Genomic DNA, 24,781 nt, shown 5'->3' with positions numbered 1-24,781 from the left:
TGGCTCCATAATTGTATATAGGGCTACGTTTTCAGAATGAGCCTATGTTGCTTACAACTATGGTTACATCCACTCTGATAATGAAATGTGATTTTGGCATTATATAGATTAAACTTCACCACATGTAAATGTGATCAAAGTTCATAATCTTAGTAGCATACACAAATGCTAAGTTTTGTTCAGACAGCTGCCAATATAATTTGCTTGAGAATAAGAAACTGTCCAGTACAGTTATTGCAAAGTTCATCGTGGCACCAAATAATCATCCATGACAATAAGTTTTATGTTTGGTAAACAAAACAGTAAACATAACCACACGCCCGTAGCAAATGATCAGAATAATGAATAGATTAATGATGAGATAATGAGAATAATGTCATATAAGCATCTTACTATGAAGAGATTGCCACATTCTGTCTCACTCAGTGGCAATTTGCCCCAAGCTCTAGTTAATTTCTGGTTTTGACTGATGGGGATTGAGGGCAGGGCTGACCGAGAGAGGTTTGAGGGCTGCCTCTTATGTTGCACAAACCACTAAAAGTGGCATCTGACAGCACAGTTAAAAAATGGCATCGTCTCGTGTCAAGCAAATGATGTTTTGTTGTGCGGCTTTCAAAACTGCTTGGCGATTGTTCCTTGTTTGAGATTTTCGAGGACTTCCCTTTGGATGACTAATGGGGAAAATCCCTCTTATAGACAGATCGTGCATTAGGACTGCATGGTCGTGGTACACAACATGCAACAGTGTTCTGAGCACAGCTCTGTCTCTCTCGACTCACCAGGCCATTCAATTGTGCTTTTCTCTTGCTGTATTGACTTAAGTGGCTGGACGGCTTCCAGGCAAAGTAATGAAACGCTCCAACCTAAATGTCGTAGGCCCGCCGATCAAAGTGTTTGTGGAAAGACGGGTTCTTGATGTGGTTTTGTGGCCACCGAGTATTGTTATGCTTTCAGTGATGCTTCCACAAGACAGATTAATCTCCTCCATATCCTCTGTTTGTGCAAAGGATCCTTTGTATTGGCTTCCCAGGATGCCAGGCCCAGGTCGTCCCACCTATTCCCCTTACTCTCTGGCCATTCCAAACAGAGCAGCCCCTGCCTGCTGTCCCCAGGCCGTCTGACCAAACACACAAAGGATCTCTTCAGCTTCCAAGCGCTCTACTCGCCCCTCCTTGCAGTGTGTTTCTGAACAGTGCTATGAGAACTTCAGAAGAACATCACGGCTAACATGCATTTCAAAGCCCAGTTTCACACTGGACCTCTCAGGGGCTGGGGTCCGGTTTGGTTTTGTCAAGGGATGGGTTACAGGGATTGATTTAATCTTCCTGCTGCGTTTAGCTGTTGAACAGTAAAACTCTCTAGGAGAAGTTGCTCCTTTAAAGCACCACCTACAGACTAGTCAGACATTTGATTTGCAGCATAAAGTCTGGTTTTCTTTGCAGCTTATTCTGGCTATAGCTCAAAGTATACTTTGTTTTTTTCTCTTACGTAAGTGTATGTGCACATTCAAATTCACAGACTTTTTATTTGACAGAATTTTACAACTTAATAAATCAGAAAGTGCAGTTCTGAAATTGTATTTGCTAGTAGCTGCCTCAAATTTTATATGGTTATTAACCTCAATGGATTTGACAATCCATTGAGATTAATAACTATATATCTAGTTGAAGTCATGGGGTCTTACCAAGCCGCCTTTAAGATTGACTTCTTTAAAGGCACCTAGGTTACCCCTTCTTTTCAGATTTAATATAAGTGTTTTGCGTCTCCAGAATGTGTATGTAAAGTTTCAGCTCAAAACACTCATATTTTTCATTATACCTTTTACAAGATTCTATTTTATACATTTTTACACCAGGGAGCGGTTTTGTCATACTGGGCCTTTAAGGCTAGTCCTCCCCGCCTACCATTTATACGTGCCTTTCTGCGTGCCTTAATGTCCTCCTTCGGCTGCGTCAGATAGCAGGCAGACATAGAGGAAGCAGGTCTCACGTAGTGTTTGTGAGAAATACTACAGTAAGAACTTTGCCAATGCGTATTGGTTGTGGAGTTGCATCGTTGACTTGTCGTTACAAAGTTCATGCGAGCGCACACAGATACACAGCGCAGACACACACACACACACACACACACACACACACAGACAGACAGACAGAGCACGCATTTTGCTTTGCGCTCTTTTTGCACACAAATGTGACAGAAGACAGGTTAATCTCCACTGCTGTTTGGATATGTTAATGTACAAATATACCTAATTTAACGTCCACAAACAGGGATTGAAGCATCTTACTTTATAATTGTTCTGACCGGCGGCTGTGCTGATGAAGTAAAGATGAAGTAAATCGCTGTACTTCATCACACACATGCACTGTTTTAAAAGTTTTTAAACATGTGAATCTTACTCTTGATCACATTTGATGATGTTTAATTATCCTAGCAAACTGATCAGACCTTTTATTCCTGGTTGATTTGCGCACGTCTGGTCTTGTTGATATAATTATACACGTGACTACCAGAACATGTAAATACGCAGTTGTCAAACAATTCATTGAGCGGGGGGACCGCACTCCTACGTCAAGTTGCGGTCGGTCTGAAAACGGCTCCAATTGGTCCACCGTTTTTATTTTGTTAAATTGAAAAAAAAGGACTGGGTGTGTTTATATCTTCCCAATATGACGGTCTATACACTATAGCTACACATATGTTCAATTTAATTCAATTCAGCTTTATTTGTATAGCGCTTTTACAATGTAGATTGTGTCAAAGCAGCTTCACATAAATGGTCATAGTAACTGGAACAGTGTGGTTCAGGTTTTAGTGTTTAAGTTCAGTTCAGTTCAGTTTAGCTCAGTTCAGTGTGATTTAATCATTACTGAGAGTTCAAACACTGAAGTGCCAATTCATCGATGCGTAGCTCTGCCAATCCTGACCCATGCGAGGCAGTGGCGACAGCGGAGAGGGAAAAAAAACTTCACCTGATGGGAGTGAAGAAAAAAAACCTTGAGGGAACCAGACTCAGTTGGGTACGACCATTTTAATTTCTCCACTGGCCAAAAGTCTTGTGCAGAGCTTCATTCGCCGTGGTTTAGGCAGGAAGATGGCCTCAGCGAAGACTCGTCTGTCCCTGGAGCGTCGCTGGAATCAGACTCATGTTCTCAACTCCCCACGACCATCAGCGCAGCAGCAGCTCAGGATATGGCCTTGTCCCGGATATGGAATCCTTGGGATCATCAGGTCGCTGGTCTTGGATCCAATCAGTGACTCTGCATAATCTTAGGACCTCGGGATGAGTATCCCCAGGTGAAAATAGAGAATAAAGAGAATAATTAGCGTAGCTGCTGTTCATCGTGTATATAAGCAAGATGCAGAAGCCTGTGTTGAACCCGCTAGGTGATGCATTGAGTGTATGCTTTACTAAACAGATAGGTCTTTAATCTAGTTACAGACATATGTCTGTCCAAAAGCTTGAGAAGTACATTTTTCACCATAGGTGCCCTTTAAAAACTCTGATCTTCACTGCCTAATAGATGTACGATATAAAGTGGGTCTCAGACTGGACAAGAAGCCCTTAATTAAATTCTAGTTTTCCTCGCCGTATTTTTAAAATATGGAAATGTAGTTTATCCCAGTATTTTCAAGAGTTTCATGATCTTTCATCTCATTTTATGTTTAAACAAGTAAATGAATGCTTAGATCTATTTAACTGTATTTAAATACATTACAAAATTGATGCTGTAAAAGGAACCTTATGAAAGTGAATACAGCCACATTAACCTTTCACCAGAAGTTTATCACTGGCTGAAAAAAAACTAGCAGTGTATATAGCCCTTTGTGTTTGGATTTTGTGGCATCCCTAGTGTGTATTAAAATAAATTAGCTTAAAGCTAAATACACAATATATAGTTAGGTGATTTGGGACAAGTTTGATCATAACACACTGCAGCATTCACAATTTTGGCAAATCAGTTCTTATTTTATTTGAGAACTGTTGGCTGGATGTTTTTTTAAGTTGATCTTTGGTCAGATTTTGTCAACATCACACAAACACACTAGGAGGAAATTTAACATCAAATGAAATATGTGTTGTATTGAGCCAACAAATGTCTTTCTTGCCAATAAAGCTGAGAGAAGTCATTAGAACAAAAGTGAGTACAAATCTGCATAACTGGTGGCAGTAAGTTAGTTAGAGACTCCAAATTTGCTGTGGTTAATGTTCAGACTGTCCACGAATTATATGCCAGATGTCACAAATTTTTGCTATGGTTCTAAGGGCTACCAGAGACTTCCAGTGCTTGACTTCTGCTGTGTTTTTGAATGCAGAAATTCTGTCTGACAAATGTGTGTGAATCTGTATAGTGTGCTAAACCAAAATCCAGCCTAATTATTCAGGGCGTTCAGGAAACCCAACATAGTCAATTATACAGTACATACAGTACATCAGTCAAATGCAGTTTTCATTGTATGTGTGTGTGTGTGTTCTGTTTCTTCACAGACTAAATGTCATGAGTACAGGGAATCCAGAAGAGCAGAGGAGAATGCAAGCCTGCTTAAAATGCAAGAGGAGCAAAGAAGAAAGGTACAGAACAAAGGAAGCGAAACAGAACTTACCAACATCACCTCCACTTTTGGTTGCGCAGCTAAGAATTTGGGCTTAGCCAAGACAAAGAACTAACTCTGCCTAGCATGTGCTATTGATTACTATGTTCTAGGTTATAGGAGGTAGTCATGGATGGAGTAGTGTAGGTGTTTTCCAGCTGGCTGTATAATGGTATTTCTGTGGCTTTGAATGCCTCCATGCCGGTCAAACATAAATTGAACTCACTGATATGCATCAAGAACGAAAGGCTAGCCTGAACTCTCATGTTGATATTGTTGTTTATTCATGCAAATGTTCAATTAAATTGTTGCAGCCGCAGATATTGAATGGTTTTTACATAAGTAGAGGAGACATTTCAGTTGGAGATGAGATTTTCATTAACTTTCTTTTTCCAGGCAGCAATCTTGGAGGAGAAGCAAAAGCAACAGGAGGAGGACAGGAAGAGACAGACTGAAGCTGACCATCGGCGGTATGGGCGTTTAATCATGACAGACCGCTTTAAAAACCATGACTGTCAGAATTAATAACTGGCCCTCAGACTATTAGTGAAACAGCTTCTGCTGTGCATTTTTCTAATTTAATGCACTTTTTTATACAAATTATACTATCAAAACTGCACTCTGAATGAAGATATTATTTGGAAAGATTAATTAATGATTCAATAACAGTGATTTCATGGTCATGGAATTTTTGGGGATATCATGGACTATTCTAGACATAGAAAATCAGCTAATTTTATATTTGTTTTTGTCCGAGTAATGAACAGTAAAACAATGAAAGCCAGTACAAAAAACTTTTGAAAACATCAGCCGCACTAACCTAAAATTATTTGTCAGTAAAACAAAAAACATTTAGTTAGGTTAACATAGGATTATTAGTTCCCCTTCGGGGGGAACTCCAGCACTATAAGTGGATTTGATGTTCTAAATCCACGTATGGGAGATTCGGTTCAGAAGCTACTCGTCTGAAAGAGTATTGAACGGGCCAATTAAAAATGAATTGGCAGCGCAAGCCTGCGCAGGTGTGCGGCATATGCAATCAACTGAGTATATAAGCACGCCTGGCGCCAGCAGACGCTATCCTTTTCGCTTCAGAGCCTTTTCTGATCGAGCTTATGAGGGTTCCTCCTGCTGATTTACAGTCATTTCGAGAGAACGATTGCATCCCGGTCCAGAGCGAGTCCACGCAGCGGCAGACAGTCGAGCTGGGTATCTCCCTTGCCTGGCGTCCCTTTGGGTCCGGTCCTCCAAGAGTGGTGCGTATTGTTGCAAACTCCTAAAAAAGCAACACAGTCGTGCAGCACGTCCTTTTCAGGATGGCGCTCCGACTGTGCGTTTCTGGTTGCGGGGGTTTCCTGGCTCCGGATGATGGACACGATCACTGCATTACATGTTTGGGGGTCCAGCATGTTAATGTGGTGCTCGGGGGCGGTTCATGTCGTCACTGCGATCCCATGACCGTTGCGCAGTTGAGATCGCGGTTAGCTTTCGTAAGAGAGCGAGCCACCCCAGTTGCCTCCTGCTCTGCAGCGGGCGCTCGGGCAGATCTGAGGGCTTCAGCGAGAGACAATCCGCCGCCCAAGGGCTCGCGGACCTCTCGCTCCTCCAAGCGCTCCATCCAAGCTTCGGGTACTGGGAGTGATCCGTCTAATCAGATGGTAGCTCTCACGCTCGCTGACACCGGAGATCAGATGTCCTCCGCGGCATCGGAGGGTGGGCTTTCATTGTCTGACGATGATCCGGACCCGCTCGCCCCATCTGGGCAAGCGAGGGCCGTCAAAACGGATCCTGAAGCGGACACGTTGGCCGTGCTTTCTCGGGCTGCTTCGGCCGTCGGGTTGGAGATGGTTCATCCCCCAGCCCAGCGGCCGGACCGACTAGATGGGTGTTACGTAGAGGATCAGAAGGCGAAGCCTTCGAAGCCTCTCGTCCCCTTCTTCCCGGAAGTGCACAGTAGGCTCACGCAGTCCTGGAGGGCACCTTTCTCTGCCCGCGCTGCGTCCGCCTCCGCCTCCGCCCTCACCACCCTGGATGGTGGAGCTGCCAGGGGTATGAGGCGATTCCGCAGGTGGAGCGCGCCATTGCGGTCAATCTTTGTCCGCGTGGCGCCCCCGCTTTGCGTGGTCCGCCCCGTCTCCCGTCCAAAGCCTGTAAGTTTTCTGCCTCCCTCGGAGCTAGAGCTTACAAGGCTGCGGGCCAGGCAGCTTCCGCCTTGCATGCGATGGCCACCTACCAGCGCTACCAAGCGCAGGCGCTGGCCGAGCTGCACGAGGGTGGGTCTAACCCAGGCTTGTTACACGAGCTGCGTACGGCGACCGACTATGCTCTCCGGACCATTAAGTCCGCCGCCTGCGCACTGGGGAGGACGATGTCCACACTTGTGGTCCAGGAACGCCACCTCTGGCTAAACCTGGCAGATATGCGCGATGTCGACAAAGTTCGCTTTCTTGACGCGCCCATATCCCAGGCTGGCCTGTTCGGCGACACCGTCGGTGAATTCACCCAGGAGTTCAAGGCGGTGAAGGAGCAGTCGGATGCGATGGGCAAAGTCATCTATCGGCGGGGCCGTAAGCCCGCTCCATCCCCGGCCGAGCCATCCACCTCCGCTGCTCCTCGCCGAGGCACGCCGAGCACGCCGAAAGCCGGTAGCCCCTCCTGCCCAGGGCGCCTCTAAGTCCGGTAAACGGACCGCGAAGCGTCCCTGAGACAGGCCATCCGGAGAAGAGGAGACTTGCTCTTTCCCCGCTGGAGGACGGGGCCCAAATTCCAACGGTACTTTTCAGTGCCACCAAAGTTTCGATCAAAGAGCATTTTCTCCCTTCCCCGGATGTGACAGCTCAAGCCCCGCCAGTCTGGGGCGCGCTGCCTGTCAGCTCGCAGGGCTTGCATGCTCCGCCAGCGGCTCTCGGGCGCTGGGGGGACGGTCTCCCTTCTCCCAGCCCCCAAGCCCCCTCTCAAGAGTCAGGGTGCGGAGCCAGAGCGAAACGCTCTCCTCCAGCTCTTCTGTGGGACCCTCGCGCTCCCCGGATCAGCACACCCGCTCCTCGCTGCCCCTCCGCGGGTACGTCAACGAATGCTGCGATGACGTCATTAGCGAGGGCTCTGCGTGCCTGGTTAGCGCGGGCCAGCCCCTCGCGGTGGCTCATACGGACGATCAGACTCGGCTACGAATTACAGTTCTCCAAACGGCCTCCCAGGTTCACTGGCGTGTATTTCACCAGGGTCAATCCCCTGTCCGCCCCTGTCTTGCGAGAGGAGATTGCTGCCCTCCTGGCGAAGAGTGCAATCGAGCCGGTACCTCGGGTTTTACAGCCCATACTTCATCGTACCCAAAAAGAGCGGTGGGTCACGGCCAATCCTAGATCTGCGCGTTTTGAATCGCTGCCTTCACAAGCTGTCGTTCAGAATGCTTACGCAGAGGCGCATCCTCCGATGAGTTCGTCCTCAGGATTGGTTTGCAGCCATAGACCTGAAGGACGCGTATTTTCATGTCTCCATTCTTCCACGCCACCGTCAGTTTCTGCGGTTTGCGTTCGAAGGTCGAGCATGGCAGTACAAGGTCCTCCCCTTCGGGCTCTCTCTGTCTCCGTGGGTCTTCACCAAACTCGCGGAGGGTGCCCTAGCGCCTCTGCGGCTTGCGGGCATCCGCGTACTCAATTATCTCGACGACTGGCTGATTTTAGCCCACTCTCGGGAGCAATTGACTGCACACAGAGACGAGGTGCTCCGGCATCTCCGCCTACTGGGGTTGCAGGTCAACTGGGAAAAGAGCAAACCCGCCCCGGTGCAGAGGATCTCTTTTCTCGGGATGGAGCTGGACTCGGTCACCATGGTAGCGCGCCTCTCCGGAGAGCGCGCTCGCCTGCTGCTGAACTGTCTGAGGGACCTCGACAGCAAGTTAGTGGTCCCACTGAAATATTTTCAGAGGCTCCTGGGGCATATGGCTTCCGCTGCGGCTGTCACGCTGCTCGGATTGCTCCATATGAGACCACTTCAGCACTGGCTTCAAGATCGAGTTCCGAGATGCGCATGGCATGAGGGCACACACCGAGTCTCTGTTACTGCGCTGTGTCGCCGCACCCTCAGCCCCTGGAACGACCCCTCGTTCCTGCAGGCCGGTGTGCCTCTGGGACAGGCGTCCAGTCATGTTGTTGTTTCGACAGATGCTTCCAGCACAGGCTGGGGAGCCGTGTGTCGTGGGCATGCAGCTGCGGGCCTGTGGGTAGGTGCTCAGCTGCATTGGCACATCAATCGCCTAGAGCTGTTGGCAGTGTTCCTTGCTCTCGGCGGCGTATATCAACCGCATGGGGGGTATGTGCTCTCGCCGCATGTCTCAGCTCGCCCGCCGTCTGCTCCTCTGGAGTCACCCGCGGCTGAAGTCGCTGCGCGCCATTCACATCCCAGGTATGCTCAACCGTGCAGCCGATGTGCTCTCACGGCAGCAGATTCACTCTGGGGAATGGAGACTCCACCCCGAGTCTGTCCAGCTGATATGGGCGCGATTCAAGGAGGCCCAGATCGATCTGTTTGCTTCCCCCGAGAACGCTCATTGCCAGTTGTTTTATTCCCTGACCGAGGGCTCTCTCGGCACGGATGCACTGGCCCACAGCTGGCCTCGGGGCATACGCAAGTATGCGTTTCCCCCAGTGAGCCTGATCGCGCAGTTAATGTGCAAGGTCAGGGAGGACGAGGAGCAGGTTCTGTTAGTTGCGCCCCTCTGGCCCAACCGGACCTGAATATCAGAGCTCTCCCTCCTCGCGACGGCCCTCCCTTGGCAGATCCCTTTGAGAGAGGACCTACTTTCTCAGGGACAAGGCACGTCTGGCACCCTCGTCCCGATCTCTGGAACCTCCATGTGTGGTCCATAGACGCGAGGAAGACTTAGGTAACCTGCCGCCCGCGGTGGTTGATACCATCACTCAGGCTAGAGCCCCCTCTACGAGGCGCGCCTACGCCCTGAAGTGGAGTCTATTCACTGAGTGGTGTGTCTCTCGCAGAGAAGACCCCCGATCTTGCCAGATCAGTGTTGTGCTCTCTTTCCTTCAAGAGAAGCTGGACAGTAGGCTGTCGCCCTCCACTCTCAAGGTTTACGTTGCTGCCATCTCCGCTCACCATGACGCGGTGGCTGGCGGCACCATGGGAAAGCATAACCTCATCATCCGGCTCCTCAGAGGCGCTAGGCGAGTTAATCCAACTCGCCTCCCTCTCACGCCCTCTTGGGATCTCGCCCTCGTTCTCACGAGCCTGCGATTTGATCCCTATGAGCCACTCGATACAGTATCTTTAAGATTTCTGTCCCTAAGGCAGCTCTGCTGGTCGCGTTGGCCTCCATTAAGAGGGTCGGGGACCTGGAGGCATTTTCGGTCAGTGACTCGTGCCTGGAATTCGAGCCGGGATTTTCTCACGTTATCCTGAGACCCCGCCCGGGTTATGTGCCCAAAGTTCCTACCACTCCCTTTAGAGATCAGGTAGTAACCCTGCAAGCGCTGCCCCCGGAGGAGGAAGACCCAGCCCTGTCCTTACTTTGTCCAGTTCGCACTCTGCGCATTTATGTGGACCGTACTCAGAACTTTAGATCTTCTGAGCAGCTCTTTGTCTGTTATGGCGGACGGCAGCAGGGAAGTGCCGTGTCTAAACAACGTTTATCCCACTGGATTGTGGAGGCCATTTCATGTGCTTATTTGAGCAGAGGTCAGCCGCGCCCCCCGGTAGTGCATGCGCACTCCACTCGGAGCTTGTATCCTCTTGGGCGTGTGCGCGTGGCGCTTCTTAACAGACATTTGTAGAGCTGCGGGCTGGGCGACACCCAACAAATTTGGAAGATTTTATAATCTGCGAGTGGAGCCGGTTTCCTCAAGGGTGTTAGGTACCTTTGGTGATTGAGGAAACAACTCGGTAGGTGTTGTACACGCTTGCGGTGCCTTTTTTCCCTAACACGGAGAGATGTGCACCCTCCTGTCTGTCAGTAAGTTCCCCATTCGGTGAGCCCTGCAGATTCCTCCGAGGCCCCCAGCACTGACTCAGCGGAGGAGTCACTTGCTGGCCCATTACGTAGTAGGTCTGCCCGCTGGTCAGCCCGCGTTTTGGGTATAGGTACCTGCTATGGCCGATCCCCGCTGGTGATCCCCATATGCTTTTTTCCGCCACGGTTAAGTCCCCCCCCTGGGCGGACCCGTGCTTTCCCTATCTGCTAACCACCTTCTTATGCGCACTCCCCCTTCTCAGGGTTAGTCCATATGTAATTCCATTTGTTCCCCCTATTGGGTGCGGATGGTCTCCGCAGCGTCCTCCCTACTGGGATGGCACGCTTCCCAACGTACTGTCGTATATTCCTAGAATTATCTAGACGCTAGTGACTCCCAAAAAGTATACCTAGTCCGTAAAACTTCCTTTAAAGTGGGATAAGTTAGGGCCAAGGGCACGTTGGAGGACCGCACCTCTCATGATCTGGGTGCGTCACGCTTGCCTGAACGCTCTCTCATGGTGGGTGTTGGTAAGGTGCAGTCATTATGGCGCTTTCAATGGGCTCCCATACGTGGATTTAGAACATCAAATCCACTTATAGTGCTGGAGTTCCCCCCGAAGGGGAACGTTCGAGGTTACTAAAGTAACCCTTTGTTCCCCGAGGAGGGGAATGGAAGCACTATACTCCGTCGCCATAATGACTGTCCCTTAGCTGTTAAAAGTCTCTTCAGCTTAAGAAGCATAGCGCCTGCTGGCGCCAGGCGTGCTTATATACTCAGTTGATTGCATATGCCGCACACCTGCGCAGGCTTGCGCTGCCAATTCACTCTTAATTGGCCCGTTCAATACTCTTTCAGACGAGTAGCTTCTGAACCGAATCTCCCATACGTGGATTTAGAACATCAAATCCACTTATAGTGCTGGAGTTCCCCCCGAAGGGGAACGAAGGGTTACTTTAGTAACCTCGAACGTTTTCTGGGGAGGTGAATTACTCTGTAACAAAACTTTTTATGTTGTGCCAACTGAACATTTTTTGTCTGTAAAACTATTTCTTTTTGTTTTTTCATGTTTACTCAATTTTTAAAAACATCAGTTGCACTGACCTACAGTAAAATGTCTGAAGTTGAGTGAACAAAATAAAACTCTACAATGCGTTATCAGAACCAACAAACCTATTTAATTGTTTAATTGAAAAAAAAAAAAAAAAACTTAAACAGAGACAAATGTAAACAAAACATTTATTAGACAGATTAGAAACAGGACAGGAGGCAAAACATCTATCTTGGTAAATAAGACAAGGATCAAAACATGGCAGGACCAACTAGGGATTCCTGACGCGGAACTGGGTTTCAACACAGTGTCAGGATCCTGAAGTGCAAGTGTTTCGAAACACTGCACTGAAGCATGATCCAAAACACTAGGTCACATGACTAAAGCGATTCAAAGCATCTGACATTTCAGAAGTTAGATTGACAGGATCTGGAAAAAACTCTTTATTTTTATTTATTTATTTATTTTTTCATTTTGTTAAAAAAAAACTTCCATATATATGATATACAGTTGAAGTCAGAAATATTAGCCCCCCTGGTTCTTTTTTTCCCCAATGTCTGTTTAACGTAGAGAAGATTTTTTTCAACACATTTCTAAACAAAATAGTTTTAATAACTCATTTTTAATAACTGATTTATTTTATCTTTGTCATGATTACATTAAATAGTATTTCACTAGATATTTATCAAGACACTTCTATATAGCTAAAGTGACATTTAAAGACTTAACTAGGTTAATTAGGTTAGCAGGTTAGGGTAATTAGACAAGTTATAGTATAATGATGGTTTGTTCTGTAGACTATCAAAAAAATTACATAGCTTAAAGGGGCTAATAATGTTGATCTTAAAATGGTGTTTAAAAAAAATTTAAAACTGCTTTTTTCTATCTTTATTTCTAAAAGAAAAAATATATATCAGAACTACTGTGAAAATGTCCTTGCTCTGTTAAACATCATTTGGAAAATATTTAAAAAAGAAAACAAAATTTAAAGGGGGGCTAAAAATTCTGACTTTAACTGTATATAACAGTCTACATGTGCTTAGCGTTTCTTTTTGTAGAGCGAACTAGGTATGTGAGATGAAATTTCACATTAAAAGTCTTTCTTATGACATTAATGACATTAATTTTATTATTAGTGTTACTATTATATTTTTGTCATTGTTGTAGAGGTTTTAAATACTCCAACCTTTATTTTTTAAGGGAGGAAGTCTGAACTTAAAGTAACAAGTTAGCAGAAGCTTTTTTGGGTAAACTTGCAAAGGTTTGCTCACAAAACTAATCTTTTTAATTTAATGAAGAAAATTTTGAGTTAGGTTAAGTAAACGTGTTATATGACATTTTAATGATTTTTGTTCAACCAACAAAAAAAAACAAGTAATCTCAACTCTTTTTTAGATTTTTTACAGTGTGGAATATCAGGGATTTTTATTGGTTTGTCATTTTTTTTAATTTTACTTACTTGCCTTTTATTGATTTGAATGTTTTTTATCATGCTGTTTCACGTTTTCCCTGTCTTGTTATGGTTAGGCTATTTTTCTCTGCCATTTTCATCCTTTTCCTGCTTGGCAACTAATTAATAGTTACCAGGCTGTACCTGCTAAAATACTGCCTGTGCCTGTTTTTGTCTGCTAAGAGCTCAACTTGTCCCTCATAAAATGACTGATTTTGATGTGACTTTTCTCAGATTTGTGGCAATATTTACAGCATATCTTTTGTTGTTTTGCTGTGAAATATACCTAAAATTACACTTCTTAACTTTTTATTTGTTTGACATCAATAATCATTGATTTCTCCTATCAATGACAACTTGAGGTTTTCTCAAACCAGACTAGAACTTTCTATATGCAAATGTAATATTATTTAATATAAAACAATCCAGATAGTGTGGCAAGACATGGAAAAGTGCTTTGGCTGCAAAAAGAAAAAAAAATAGGTTCTGTATTTCTTAATTTGTGTAATTTTTTGTTCTATTTATTTACGGTTATAAATTGCATTATGTAACCTTGATTTCGGCTCTGTCAACAACTGATGTTGAAAATTCAACTTTACAGTTTAACAAAGTGACATTTATTGGTATTTAAGTAGTTTGAACCGATGTATTGTTTGAGAAATAATAAATAGACAATTATTTCCATAAAATAAAAGAAAAAAGTACTGGTGGTTCATTACCAGGTTTTTGTACCATAACTTACAACACCAATTCAGACATTATGTCACTTTAAACTTTGGAAAATGTCATTTAAAAAAATTCAAAACATCAACTTTAATGGAGAAAGGATCAAGATCCCATATTAAAATTATTCATTCATTCATTTTCTTTTTGGCTTAGTCCCTTTATTAATCCGGGGTTGCCACAAGGGAATGAACCGCCAACTTATCCAGCACATTTTTACGCAGCAGATGCCCTTCCAGCCACAATCTCTGGAAAACATCCACACACACTTATTCACACACACACACTCACACTACGGACAATTTAGCCTACCCAATTCTCCTGTACCGCATGTCTTTGGACTATGGTGGAAACCGGAGCACCCGGAAGAAAACCCACACGAACGCAGGGAGAACATGCAAACTCCACACAGAAACGCCAGCTGAGCCGAGGCTCAAACCAGCGACCCAGCGACCTTCTTGCTGTGAGGCGACAGCACTACCTACTGCGCTGCTGCATCGCCATATTAAAATTAAAAAGCATAAATAGCAACATGAATCACAAAATACAGCATCAATTAAAAAAATTGCAGGCTCATCTAAATATGAATTATGGCTTAAATCTAGAATTCTGGAGAGACTGCCTATCGCAACAGTTGCCTGTCTTTGAATTTATTATAGTCAGAGAAAGTCAGGGAATTAAACTTTTGGCTTAGAGTGTGAACCCTGCAATGATGACTTGTGTAAAACCAGATGATCAGGTTTCCCAGCATTATTTAAAATGATTCATCTTTAGCTTCTTTGGAAGAGCATTATTCAAATGAGTTCGAACTATTGTTTCAAAATACTTTTAAAACAAATGTAGTCAGGCTTTACCAACCCTGCATCACTAAGGCTACTGTAGAATGATGCTTATAAATGACATTTGGCTTTAGTTTTTGATTCTGTATTAGGTCAGTATACACAACCCTGGAAGAATTCAATAAAAGAACTCAAACTGAAAAAAAGAAACTATTGCATCACACATGATATGAATTGCACCACGATATTCCTAGAAGTTGTGGATGATGCAATCATAATTAATTGCTCTATGTGTGCAGTATGTATATTGTATGCATATACTATATGTAAGGGAAAAAAAAACATCTAGGCCAGGGGTGTCCAAACTCAGTCCTGGAGGCCAGGTGTCCTGCATAGTTTAGCTACAACTTCCTTCAACACACCTCCCTGGAAGTGTTTAGTATACCTAGAAAGAGCTTGGTTAGCTAGTTGAGGTGTGTTTAGTTAGGGTTTGAACTAAAATATAAAGGACACTAGCTGTAAAGGACCAAGTTTAGGCACTCCTGATGTAGGTGGTTCTTCTTGCAGAATAAATCCTAATATAAGCGTATAAGACTTAAGATGTATATTAGCAGCCAAAATATAACTGGGTAAAGTGGGAGTCTGCAGGTTACACAGACAAAGCAAAGACAGACATGGGAATGCACTTTTTCAAAGGAGAATAACTAGCATTGTTTTCATTTAGTAAGTTTTTTAGGGTGTACTCACACTAGGCATAGTTCCCTTGAACCAAACCCGGGTATTATCCCCACTCACACTACATGTTTACCTGCTGAGCCCAAGCATGCTTAGGCCCAATCCCAATTTATTTTTGTACTCCTACCCCTTTCCCTTAGCCCTTAAAACCCAGTGTGAAGGGGAAGGGCTTTGCAATTTACACTTAAGAAATGGGACAGCACTACTGCACCTGCACACGTCATCATATGTTATTGCAATCTCTTGCTTTATATGAGATCAGACTATGGGGACTGCTGTAGTTATTCCAGTTGTGTTATTTTTTGGGATTTATTTTCAGGAGATCACTGAACATATATTATGTTATCAAAACGATGTTACAGTACGATCGTAACTATACTGTGCATTTACTGTGCTCTATCCTGCCATTGTGATTGGTGTATTCTGGGAATTTTTCCTACTTCTTGGTTTCGAGTTTGGTCCTGAAAAATGTTTGTTTGAAGGGGTATCTACCCCTTCCCCTTAGCTCTACGCCTTCAAGCTAAAGAGAATTGGGACACCCCTACTCCTTCCCAAGAATGCGAAAAAAGAGTTAGGAGTAGGGGGAAGGGCTAAGGGCTAGAATTAGAATTGGGCCTTACTGTATGTCATCAATGATGCGACCATTCAGTTTAACTTATTAAGATTGCTTTAGTTCTATTGTTTTGCATTACTGCATCATTTGTGATGCAGTGACACCAGGCTAAATCTTTTTTTAAACAGATCGACCGCTTTTGTTGCTCATAAATTTTCCCCCAAAAAAGTATTTGCACTGCATGTATTAGGAGATTTGCAGTTGAAGTGCAGCATCCTTGATAATATAAGACAGTTTGCGTTCATTGAAACGGAACAATGAGTAAAAAAATCCATATGAAACAGTCCCTTAAAAGTGATGTTGCATTTTCAGTTTCATACTCAGCCGCACTTTTCATTCACATTACAAGCATACTGCACCTGAATCCAATCAAACCGCGCTCTGGCACACCTCTTCCAACCAGGCAAGAGCCAGCCAACCAAACCGTGCCAGGGTGCAGCACGGAGCACTCACACTTCTAAAAAGAACTGGGATGTAGTGGTCAACCTGGGCATGATTTGCATAGCCCAAAGTGACTACACCCTTAAATATGTGCAAGTATACCATATTCTGGTATTTTTCAAAAACTACCTATAGCACCTTTAAATGTGAAGATAATAGAAACAAAATGGATGAATACAGTCTACATTAACCTTCTTATTAGTTACAAGATGGTGCCAAACAGTCAAGAACAGCAACATAAAAGGTTATGTTATGAATATGGATATTGTCCTTCACTAATGGACAAGATGCACTTGATGTCACACTGCACTTTTCTTCCCATAGACTTCCATTCATACGCACGCAAATGCATCAAGCTTGTGTGACAAACTTTGTATTTCGCTGTGTTGGAAAGTTCAAGCTTGGTATACTCTGACCTGCAAAATTACATCACGTGATGGCATGAGACCAATCGAGGATCAAAGCATGACCTCTCAGGACAGGAATTTAAAACATGGACCAATCGCTCACTTTTTTAAATGTCTAATCATCGTGTTTAATCATGCTCCTTTTCGCAGCGCCGTACAATATAATTTTGAATGCACAAACTGCATGGTGACTGTCAATACAGTGAATACATTCACATTCATGTGCTGGTTTTACTTTTTGGTGCAATCTTGTGATTTAATAATAGGTAGGTTAGTTTGTTCTCCATCCAGCCATGTTTTTTATGTCAGCTTTGACCTTATTTAAGGAATTAATAAACTATTATTATTATATATCAGAACAGCATTTTGTGTCTCATTTTTATGTGCTATGGCAGGCAGTAGTGTAATATGTGGGATAAAGTACATCCTGGGAGTTGTTTTCACATAACAAAGCCCTTTAATCTTATATAACTGTCTGGTTGTTATGGTGGCCAGGAAGTGCAAAATAACATTACAAAGTGTGAAACACTTTTACAAAGCCTGAGAAAAATTTATATTTGAAAAAACATTTACATGGGGAAAACTATTTTACGAAGGACGAAACAAATTTACATTTTAAGAAAAAAATTAACAAGACGCAAAACATTTTTACAAGTCCCGAAACAGATTTACAATTACAGATTCCTCACGGAAAGGGAATGTACCACACACCGGAAGTGACGTGGAATGTACCACACACCGGGAGTGACCCGGAATGTACCACACACACCAGAAAAATCAACTCTTGTGTGACTTTGTTGAACATAGGTTTCCACGAGTTTACAACTATAAAAATAATAATTTGACCAACTGCGATAAAACATATTAGAGGTATTCTGAGAAAATATCAGTGTGAGAGTGTATTAAGTATTAAGAATCTTTATTCAGTAAGGGCATGTTTTGTTGCTGTGAAAAAGTGACGAATCTGCCAATCTGATTGTGAATACTTTACATCTGGACAGGGGCCTGGACGGCTTCATTCAGTTTACTGTTAAGAGTCCTCAAGCAGATGTTTACACCGTGTAGACTTGACTTCATGTCCATGATTACAGCGTATGAGTGTCCCTCTTTAAAATATTGAACACATTAGCTGCATCCCAAATCGCATACTTATGCACTATTCTACACCATTTTGTAGTATAAATAGTGTAAGTAGTGTGTTCACACTGAAAACTCTAAAAACAATAAGTGCACTTTAATTACCCGGATGATGCAGTCATTCAGCCGCTAAAATGAAGTGTGTAATGATGGACACTTCACGCACTCAACGACCGCAGGTTTGCTCACGTAGTGGAAAGGGGCGGAGCTATCGGGTGCACGTGTTGGATAACTTTATTTATTTTGGATGGTGAAAGCAAAATTCTCCTACGAGAGTGATTATAGTGCCTCCCGATGGTGAATGCGGTTATACTCACGGCAGGTATTATTTGATAATCAAACGTCAAACGTCATCAAGGAAACGGTTTAAATTTCCGCTTAGTAAAAAATCATTATTGTGCCATTATGGACGACACTACATACATATATTATGCTGTTGAGTGTGTAAGTGCATAAGTACATAGTGCATGAGTGCATAGTGTAAAGGGTGCCATTTGGGACGCAGCTATTGATTCAGTATGTCTAGTGTTTCCATCTGGTCCGCTTCCTTTAACTCTAAACACCGACCACACGTAAAGCAAAACCGCCTTAAGCTGCTCATGTGTTTGCCGAAAAACAACCCTCGACCGCAGTCCATGTTCAGTTACTGTAAACTTTGCTTACGCCATGTACTCCACAGCATGAATTTACCGCGCTCACCAACAACAAAAATTTTCCCCGCTGGACTCCCGGTGTACATTCCATGTCACTTCCGGTGTGTGGTACATTCCCTTTCTGTAAGGAATCTGTAATTGTAAATTAGTTTCGGGACTTGTAAAAGTGTTTTGCGTCTTGTTAATTTTTTTGGACGAAACAAATGTAAATTTTTTTCGTCCTTGGTATGTTCGTCCTTACAGTTTCAAAATGTAAATTTGTCTCAAACTTTGTAAAAGTGTTTCACGCTTTGTAAGGTTGTTTTGCACTTTCCGGCCACTGTAGGTTTTAACTGTCCATGCACATAATCCCTTACATAACATACATTGGAATGGCATGATTGACCAATCAGAATCAAGTATTCCAGAGAGTTGTGTAATAAGTAAAACATAGAAAACATATCTAGAAAACTGTAGGCAGGTGTTATTCATGTAAGACCTAAATTGATTAAATTATTAGTCCTAATGTTTTGTGTATACTTACAGATAATTGCATTACTTACAGCAAATTAGATTTAGGGTTTCACTGTTGTCCCAGACATCAGAATTTCTGTGTTCAGAACAAGTTAAGTAAAATGTTCTGATGATGTATTGCTTTTTCAGGGTGAACTCGGCCTTCCTTGACCGTCTGGAGGCGAGCGGTTCAGGTGTCAGGGTGTCTGAACCTGTGACCCAAACCCTTGAAAGCAGTAACGTCTGGCTGGAAGAGGATGACGAACCACAGGATACAGCTTTATCCACATCACGCAACCCATCCCAGGTCCATACAGACAGTGCAGAGGAGGATGGTGAGTCTTAAGATTTATATGCATCCGCCATGGCACTGTGTGTGTTTAGGTCTGTTTCATTTCACAGCACCTCTGGAAACGTCTCCATTGCGTAGATCTCAAAGCCTCCACGTGTGTGTGATGTTAAACAGATCTCTCACCCCCGTTGTCGGACAGCATCAAACGTTGTGTAAATAAAAATTTCCCGCTACACCAGAGACTGTGATGCTTTTTGATTCCCTTGTATATACGATCTGCCTACATTTTGAGAGGTTAATGTCAATTATGTGACAGTAAGCAAGAAATTCATTAGCCCGAGTTGATGTGTTTTGAGGTCTGAATTGCCTGCTGTAAAATAAACTCTTTTGGCCTTGGAGAAACTTGAATTATTGGCATGGCTGTCTGAACACAGACTGATTAATCACTTGTCTGAATGTGTCAAAGTAGTGACTGCTGCAAAAACATTGGTTTGCTCTTCGAAATCCAGTCTGGCAGCATTGTCATTGCTTGGAAATGTGCCATGTTGTCTTCTGACTTGCATTGTGCTAGTGTGGGTTAGAGAAATAGTTTGAAATGAAAATCAATCTGTATTATTTACTCACCCTCATGTCGTCATGTCGCTGTAGGATTTTTTAACATAACATGAGAATTGTTGTACGGCTCTTTCCATAAAAAGACAGTTCACACAGCAATTTCCAAAATGGGCATGTGTTTTTAACCATTATAAGTACCTAAAGCAGTGCATTTGATGCACCATATTCCAGGTCTTCTGAAGCTAAGTCTAGTCTTTGTAGGAGGAACATTCTGCATTCCCAAATCAATTTACTGTATATATACAAAGGATGTAATATACTCCACAGTTTCCTTTGCAATAGTTCTTATTAATATTTCGAAAGTTTAGATGCTGTTTTTTTGTTTGTTGTTGATGAAAATGGGGTGACGCAGTGGCGCAGTAGGTAGTGCTGTTGCCTCACAGCAGGAAGATCGCTGGTTCGAGCCTCGGCTGAGTCAATTGGTGTTTTTATGTGGAGTTTGCATGTTCTCCCTGCGTTCATGTGTTTTTCACATGATGCTCTGGTTTCCCCCACAGTCCAAAGACATGTGGTACAGGTGAATTGGGTAGGCTAAATTGTCCTTAGTGTATGAGTTTGAATGAATGTGTATGGATGTTTCCCAGAGATGGGTTGCTGCTGGAAAGGCATCCGCTCTGTAAAACATACTGGATAAATTGGCAGTTAATTCTGCTGTGTCAACCCCAGATTAAAAAAGGGACTAAGCAAAAAAGAAAATGAATGAATGAATAAATGATTGTTGACGTAACTGTTCAAAATGAGTATTTCATCTTTACACTAAGCATTATACCAGAGATGACCAAACAACGGCCTGCGGGCCAAAGTGTGCCCATTGTAACCTTTGATTTGGCCCACCATCTCATCTGAAAAGAGATTAAGAATGATGGGCTGGGTCAGGGCAAATGATTTTAACAGAGACTGTCATTTGTAATTGAAAATAACCTTTATTGTTTGTTGTATTGCTGAAGTACAAAAAAAGCTCATTCTGAAAACGTAGTTCTATATACCTTTTTGGAGATCACAAATTATGTAGCCAGAGCAATTTAAAACGAATGCTACGGGCCGGTATGATGTCGTTCCTTTTCACGGTTAACAGCTGACCGATTACCTCCATATGGACGGCTTACCAGTTTGTACAGTAGCTTGCCATGTATGTCGACAGACTTAAGACGCAGAGAGGAGTTGACCACAATGATGGTGTTCGAGTCTGGTGAAAATTGAATAAACAAGTAAATAACAGGATTAGAATGTGGAAAAATCTGAAACCGTGGTAACAATCAGATGAGGGCTTTTAATTTTTTGATTTGCTTTTGAAAATTGTTGGTTGGGTTTAGGAAAGTTGGGTCAATCAATACAATTGGTTGGGTTTAGGGAAGGAGGAAGGTGGGTCAGTCGATCAGTCAGTCAGTTAGTTAGTCAACAGTGGTCTCTGACGCATTTACGCTAGAAGAGCAGTTGTGAATGGCACTTTCAAGATAAATGTGAGATCTGAAAATGCTTACACAGCAGCCTCTTGTGGATTGGCGAATACAAAAACTTAAAAAAACGTAGCTCCTGGGACGTATTTGGTGGTCTACAGAAATGTATATAGAGGTATGTTTTCAGAATGAGCCTGGGTTGAAAACAAGCCAACTGAAATTGTTTCATTTAAAAGTTCATTGTAAATACGTAAATAAATACTTAGTAAAAATTTAAATACTGTCAATCAACAAATTGAGGACAATGCTGAAGACATCTGCGAGCAAATCAAGGCAAAATCAGGTGCAACTTGACTAGTGTAACTCTATTCTGCTGTAAATGAGATAAGTCCATTATATAACGTAAAAAAATGTATACTGTATTCGTTAATACATAGCAATGTTTTTTAGCTATTTTTAAATATTATTGAATAAATAAAAAAGTCCCATGGCAACTATATGTCACTTCAGCCCTCAATCTAGTTTGGTTTTTGGCCCTTCATAAGAAAATGTTTGGGCACTCCTATTTTATGCAGTACATTCACTGTAAGTTTTGATTAAAATTAAAAATGAGTCTTTCGGGATTTCTTATAAATCTCTCTGTATGAATCTTTCAAGATGTGACCTTACAACATAAACCACAAAACAAATATTCATTTGATAAATTTACATTTTAATTTGAATGAGTGGCTTAAAAATACGTCTTTTCTGACTGAAAAAAAAAAATTCCATACCTTTTTTATCGACATAATAGGACATAACTTCATTTCCATGATGTGGTGAAAACCAATAGGATCTGATAATCAGAATATTTGTCTACATTTCTGCATTTTTCTCAGTCTGTGCACAATTTTTCACACATCTTGACAGACGATTCTCATGTGAAAGTCTTACCGCATTTTTAACATAAAGATAAAGCGATCAAGGAAGTGTTTTTTTTACCTTATTCACTGCTTAATGTGCATTACATTTTACATTTATTTTAAGTAGACATTTTAAAGCTAAATAAAAAGTTAGTTTAAGGGACTACCACAGTAATAAGAATCAATTTTATAGAATTTGTGCACTTTTTATAGTTTTTCAGTAACATCATAAAAACTGAATTTTTTTGAGCATTAAATGTAAAAGATCTCCAATGAATGTGTTTCATTACAAACAAACCAATGAATAAATAACGCATCATACAGCAGAATAATGTAATAGTGAATAAAAAGAGTTTACATTTCTCATTTGATAGCCTGATTACATGGTCATTTTAATATTAAAGGAGTCAAAACTGTTTATTTTGCTTGTGCATATTTTTGTACTTTCTGTCATGAACACTCTCGATATTTAGTATGGTAATGAATATTTACATGGCAATGTTGATGTATTTGGTCTTGGCAGTATAGATCTGCTACATTGCTGCTGCTTTGATCATTAAGGCTGAGCAAGTACCGAGACCTGCTACTGCCAGTATATACACAGACATGTCGTCTGAGAGTATTAATATATATATACATATATATATATACATAACCCCCGCAGCAGACCTTAGACAGGTGGAGCTGGGGTGGAGGAGGGTCTCTGAAAACGCACCACAGTTAAACAGCGTAAATGCGGAGCATTTAAGCTGATGAGAAGCGAGCTCATTGGCTGCCGAGGTGGAAGCAACAAACCTCCTGCGCCATGTAGTTAATGATGCATGAGCAGATTAGGTGACCTATCAGCCTATGCAGGTATAGAGTTATATGGCAAAAATTTCACTTATGTAAACAATTAATCCGTGCAAGTTAATCCACTGAATTCTTTTTGTTGTTGTTTGTTGGTGATCTTCAGTCAAAGTCTGACCATTTGTTTGCACATTTGAGTGGTAGTCCTTTAGTGTTGAGGAATGATACGCGAAAAGAAAGCTCCACCCCCTACTCAGTATATTATTTCAGCTGGAAGTACATCAACATACACAAATAAAAGTCTTACCAACTTTTCTCTGACTTTAATGTCCAATATTAATTATTATTCTTACTAAATGTTCTTTATATTGACAATGGTAATGAGAACAGTTGTTGAATTTGCTTTGACAAACACGTATGGAACTTGTATAATTTACACAGACACAGTTTGAGCCTCCTAACTGAGATTTGGAAATGAGCTATGGTCTGATTCAGCCTGAATCTTGCTCCATATGTGCAGCGCTTCACCTTTTTCATTCTGCAGAGCCTGTGGGCTGCTGTGTGATGGTGTGGGACTAATGTGCCATTCACAATGAAACAGTCCACAAATCTTCTCGGATGCCTAATGACACATTATATTTGTGTGTTCAGCATCACTTACATCTGAATCACTGGAAAGACCAAAGGTTGAATCCTCAGCTGAGGTTTGGGGTCAGCCAGGTCCTCCGATTCTCAAACTCACACCTCTGTCTCTGATTACCAGAAACATTAGATGTTTTTGTCTCCAAACCAAGAATGACCTTTTGTCTGGCTGAAGCTCGGCTTACTCACTGTAGAGATACAGGGAGGACCAGAACTGGCTTATGAGGCTTGGTGATCACCAAGTTCAGAGGGTGAATGAAGAGTAACTACAAACATTCTATGTTAATATAAAACATACACTCACTGGTCACTTTATTAGGTACACCTAACTAGTACCGCGTTGGACCACTTTTGCCTGCAGAACTCCCTTAATCCTTCATGGCATAGATTCAACAAGGTACTGGAAATATTACTCAGAGATTTTGGTCCATATTGACATGATAGCATCATGCAGTTGCTGCAGATTTTTCTGCTGCACATCCATGATGTGAATCTCTTGTTCTACCACATCCCAAAGGTGCTCTTTTGGATTGAGCTCTGGTGACTTTGGGGGCCATTTGAGAACAGTAAACTAATTTTCATGGATCAGTGAACTTATGTTCAAGAAACCAGTCTGAGATGATTCACGCTTTATGACATGGCACCTTATCCTGCTGGAAGTAACCATCAGAAGATGGGTACACTGTGGTCATAGAGATGGACATGGTCAGCAACAATACTCAGGTAAACTGTGGCGTTGACATAATGCTCAATTGGTACTAATGGGCCCAAAGTTTGCCAAGAAAATATTCCCCACACCATTACACCACCTCCACTAGCCTGAACAGTTGATACAATGCAGGATGGATCTATGCTTTCTTGCTGTTGATGCCAAATTCTGACCCTACCATCCACGTCGCAGCAGAAATCGAGACTCATCAGACCACGCAACATTTTTTTTCAATCATCTATTGTCCAATTTTGGTTAGCCTGTGTGAATTGCTGCCTCAGTTTCCTGTTCTTAGCTGACTGGTGTGGGATCCGGTGTGGTCTTCTGCTGCTGTAGCCCATTCGCCTTAAGGTTTGACATGTTGTGCGTTCAGAGATGCTCTTCTGCATACCTCGTTT

General features: G+C 42.8%; 1 protein-coding gene across 5 annotated transcripts in view; it reads left to right on the top strand.

Moving 5' to 3' along the window:
* Window positions 1-24,781, top strand: part of epsti1 (epithelial stromal interaction 1) — a 66,701-nt gene that overhangs the window by 31,585 nt on the left and 10,335 nt on the right. For 2 of the 5 annotated variants that reach the window (XM_005167961.6, XM_073912587.1), the window contains 3 exons: window positions 4,490-4,573; window positions 4,990-5,063; window positions 19,188-19,372. In XM_005167961.6, coding sequence (XP_005168018.2) covers window positions 4,490-4,573; window positions 4,990-5,063; window positions 19,188-19,372 — 343 coding nt within the window. Of the gene's footprint in view, window positions 1-4,489; window positions 4,574-4,989; window positions 5,616-11,365; window positions 11,749-19,187; window positions 19,373-19,439; window positions 20,624-24,781 lie in introns of those variants that run through there. The other 3 variants (XM_073912586.1, XR_012385263.1, XR_012385264.1) reach the window with 3 other exon arrangements.

The sequence above is a fragment of the Danio rerio genome, chromosome 9 (assembly GCF_049306965.1).
Source record: "Danio rerio strain Tuebingen ecotype United States chromosome 9, GRCz12tu, whole genome shotgun sequence".
NCBI classification, from domain to species: Eukaryota; Metazoa; Chordata; class Actinopteri; order Cypriniformes; family Danionidae; genus Danio; species Danio rerio.
The sequence above is the reverse complement of the archived record's forward strand: the minus strand, read 5'-3'. Positions and strand labels throughout refer to the sequence as shown.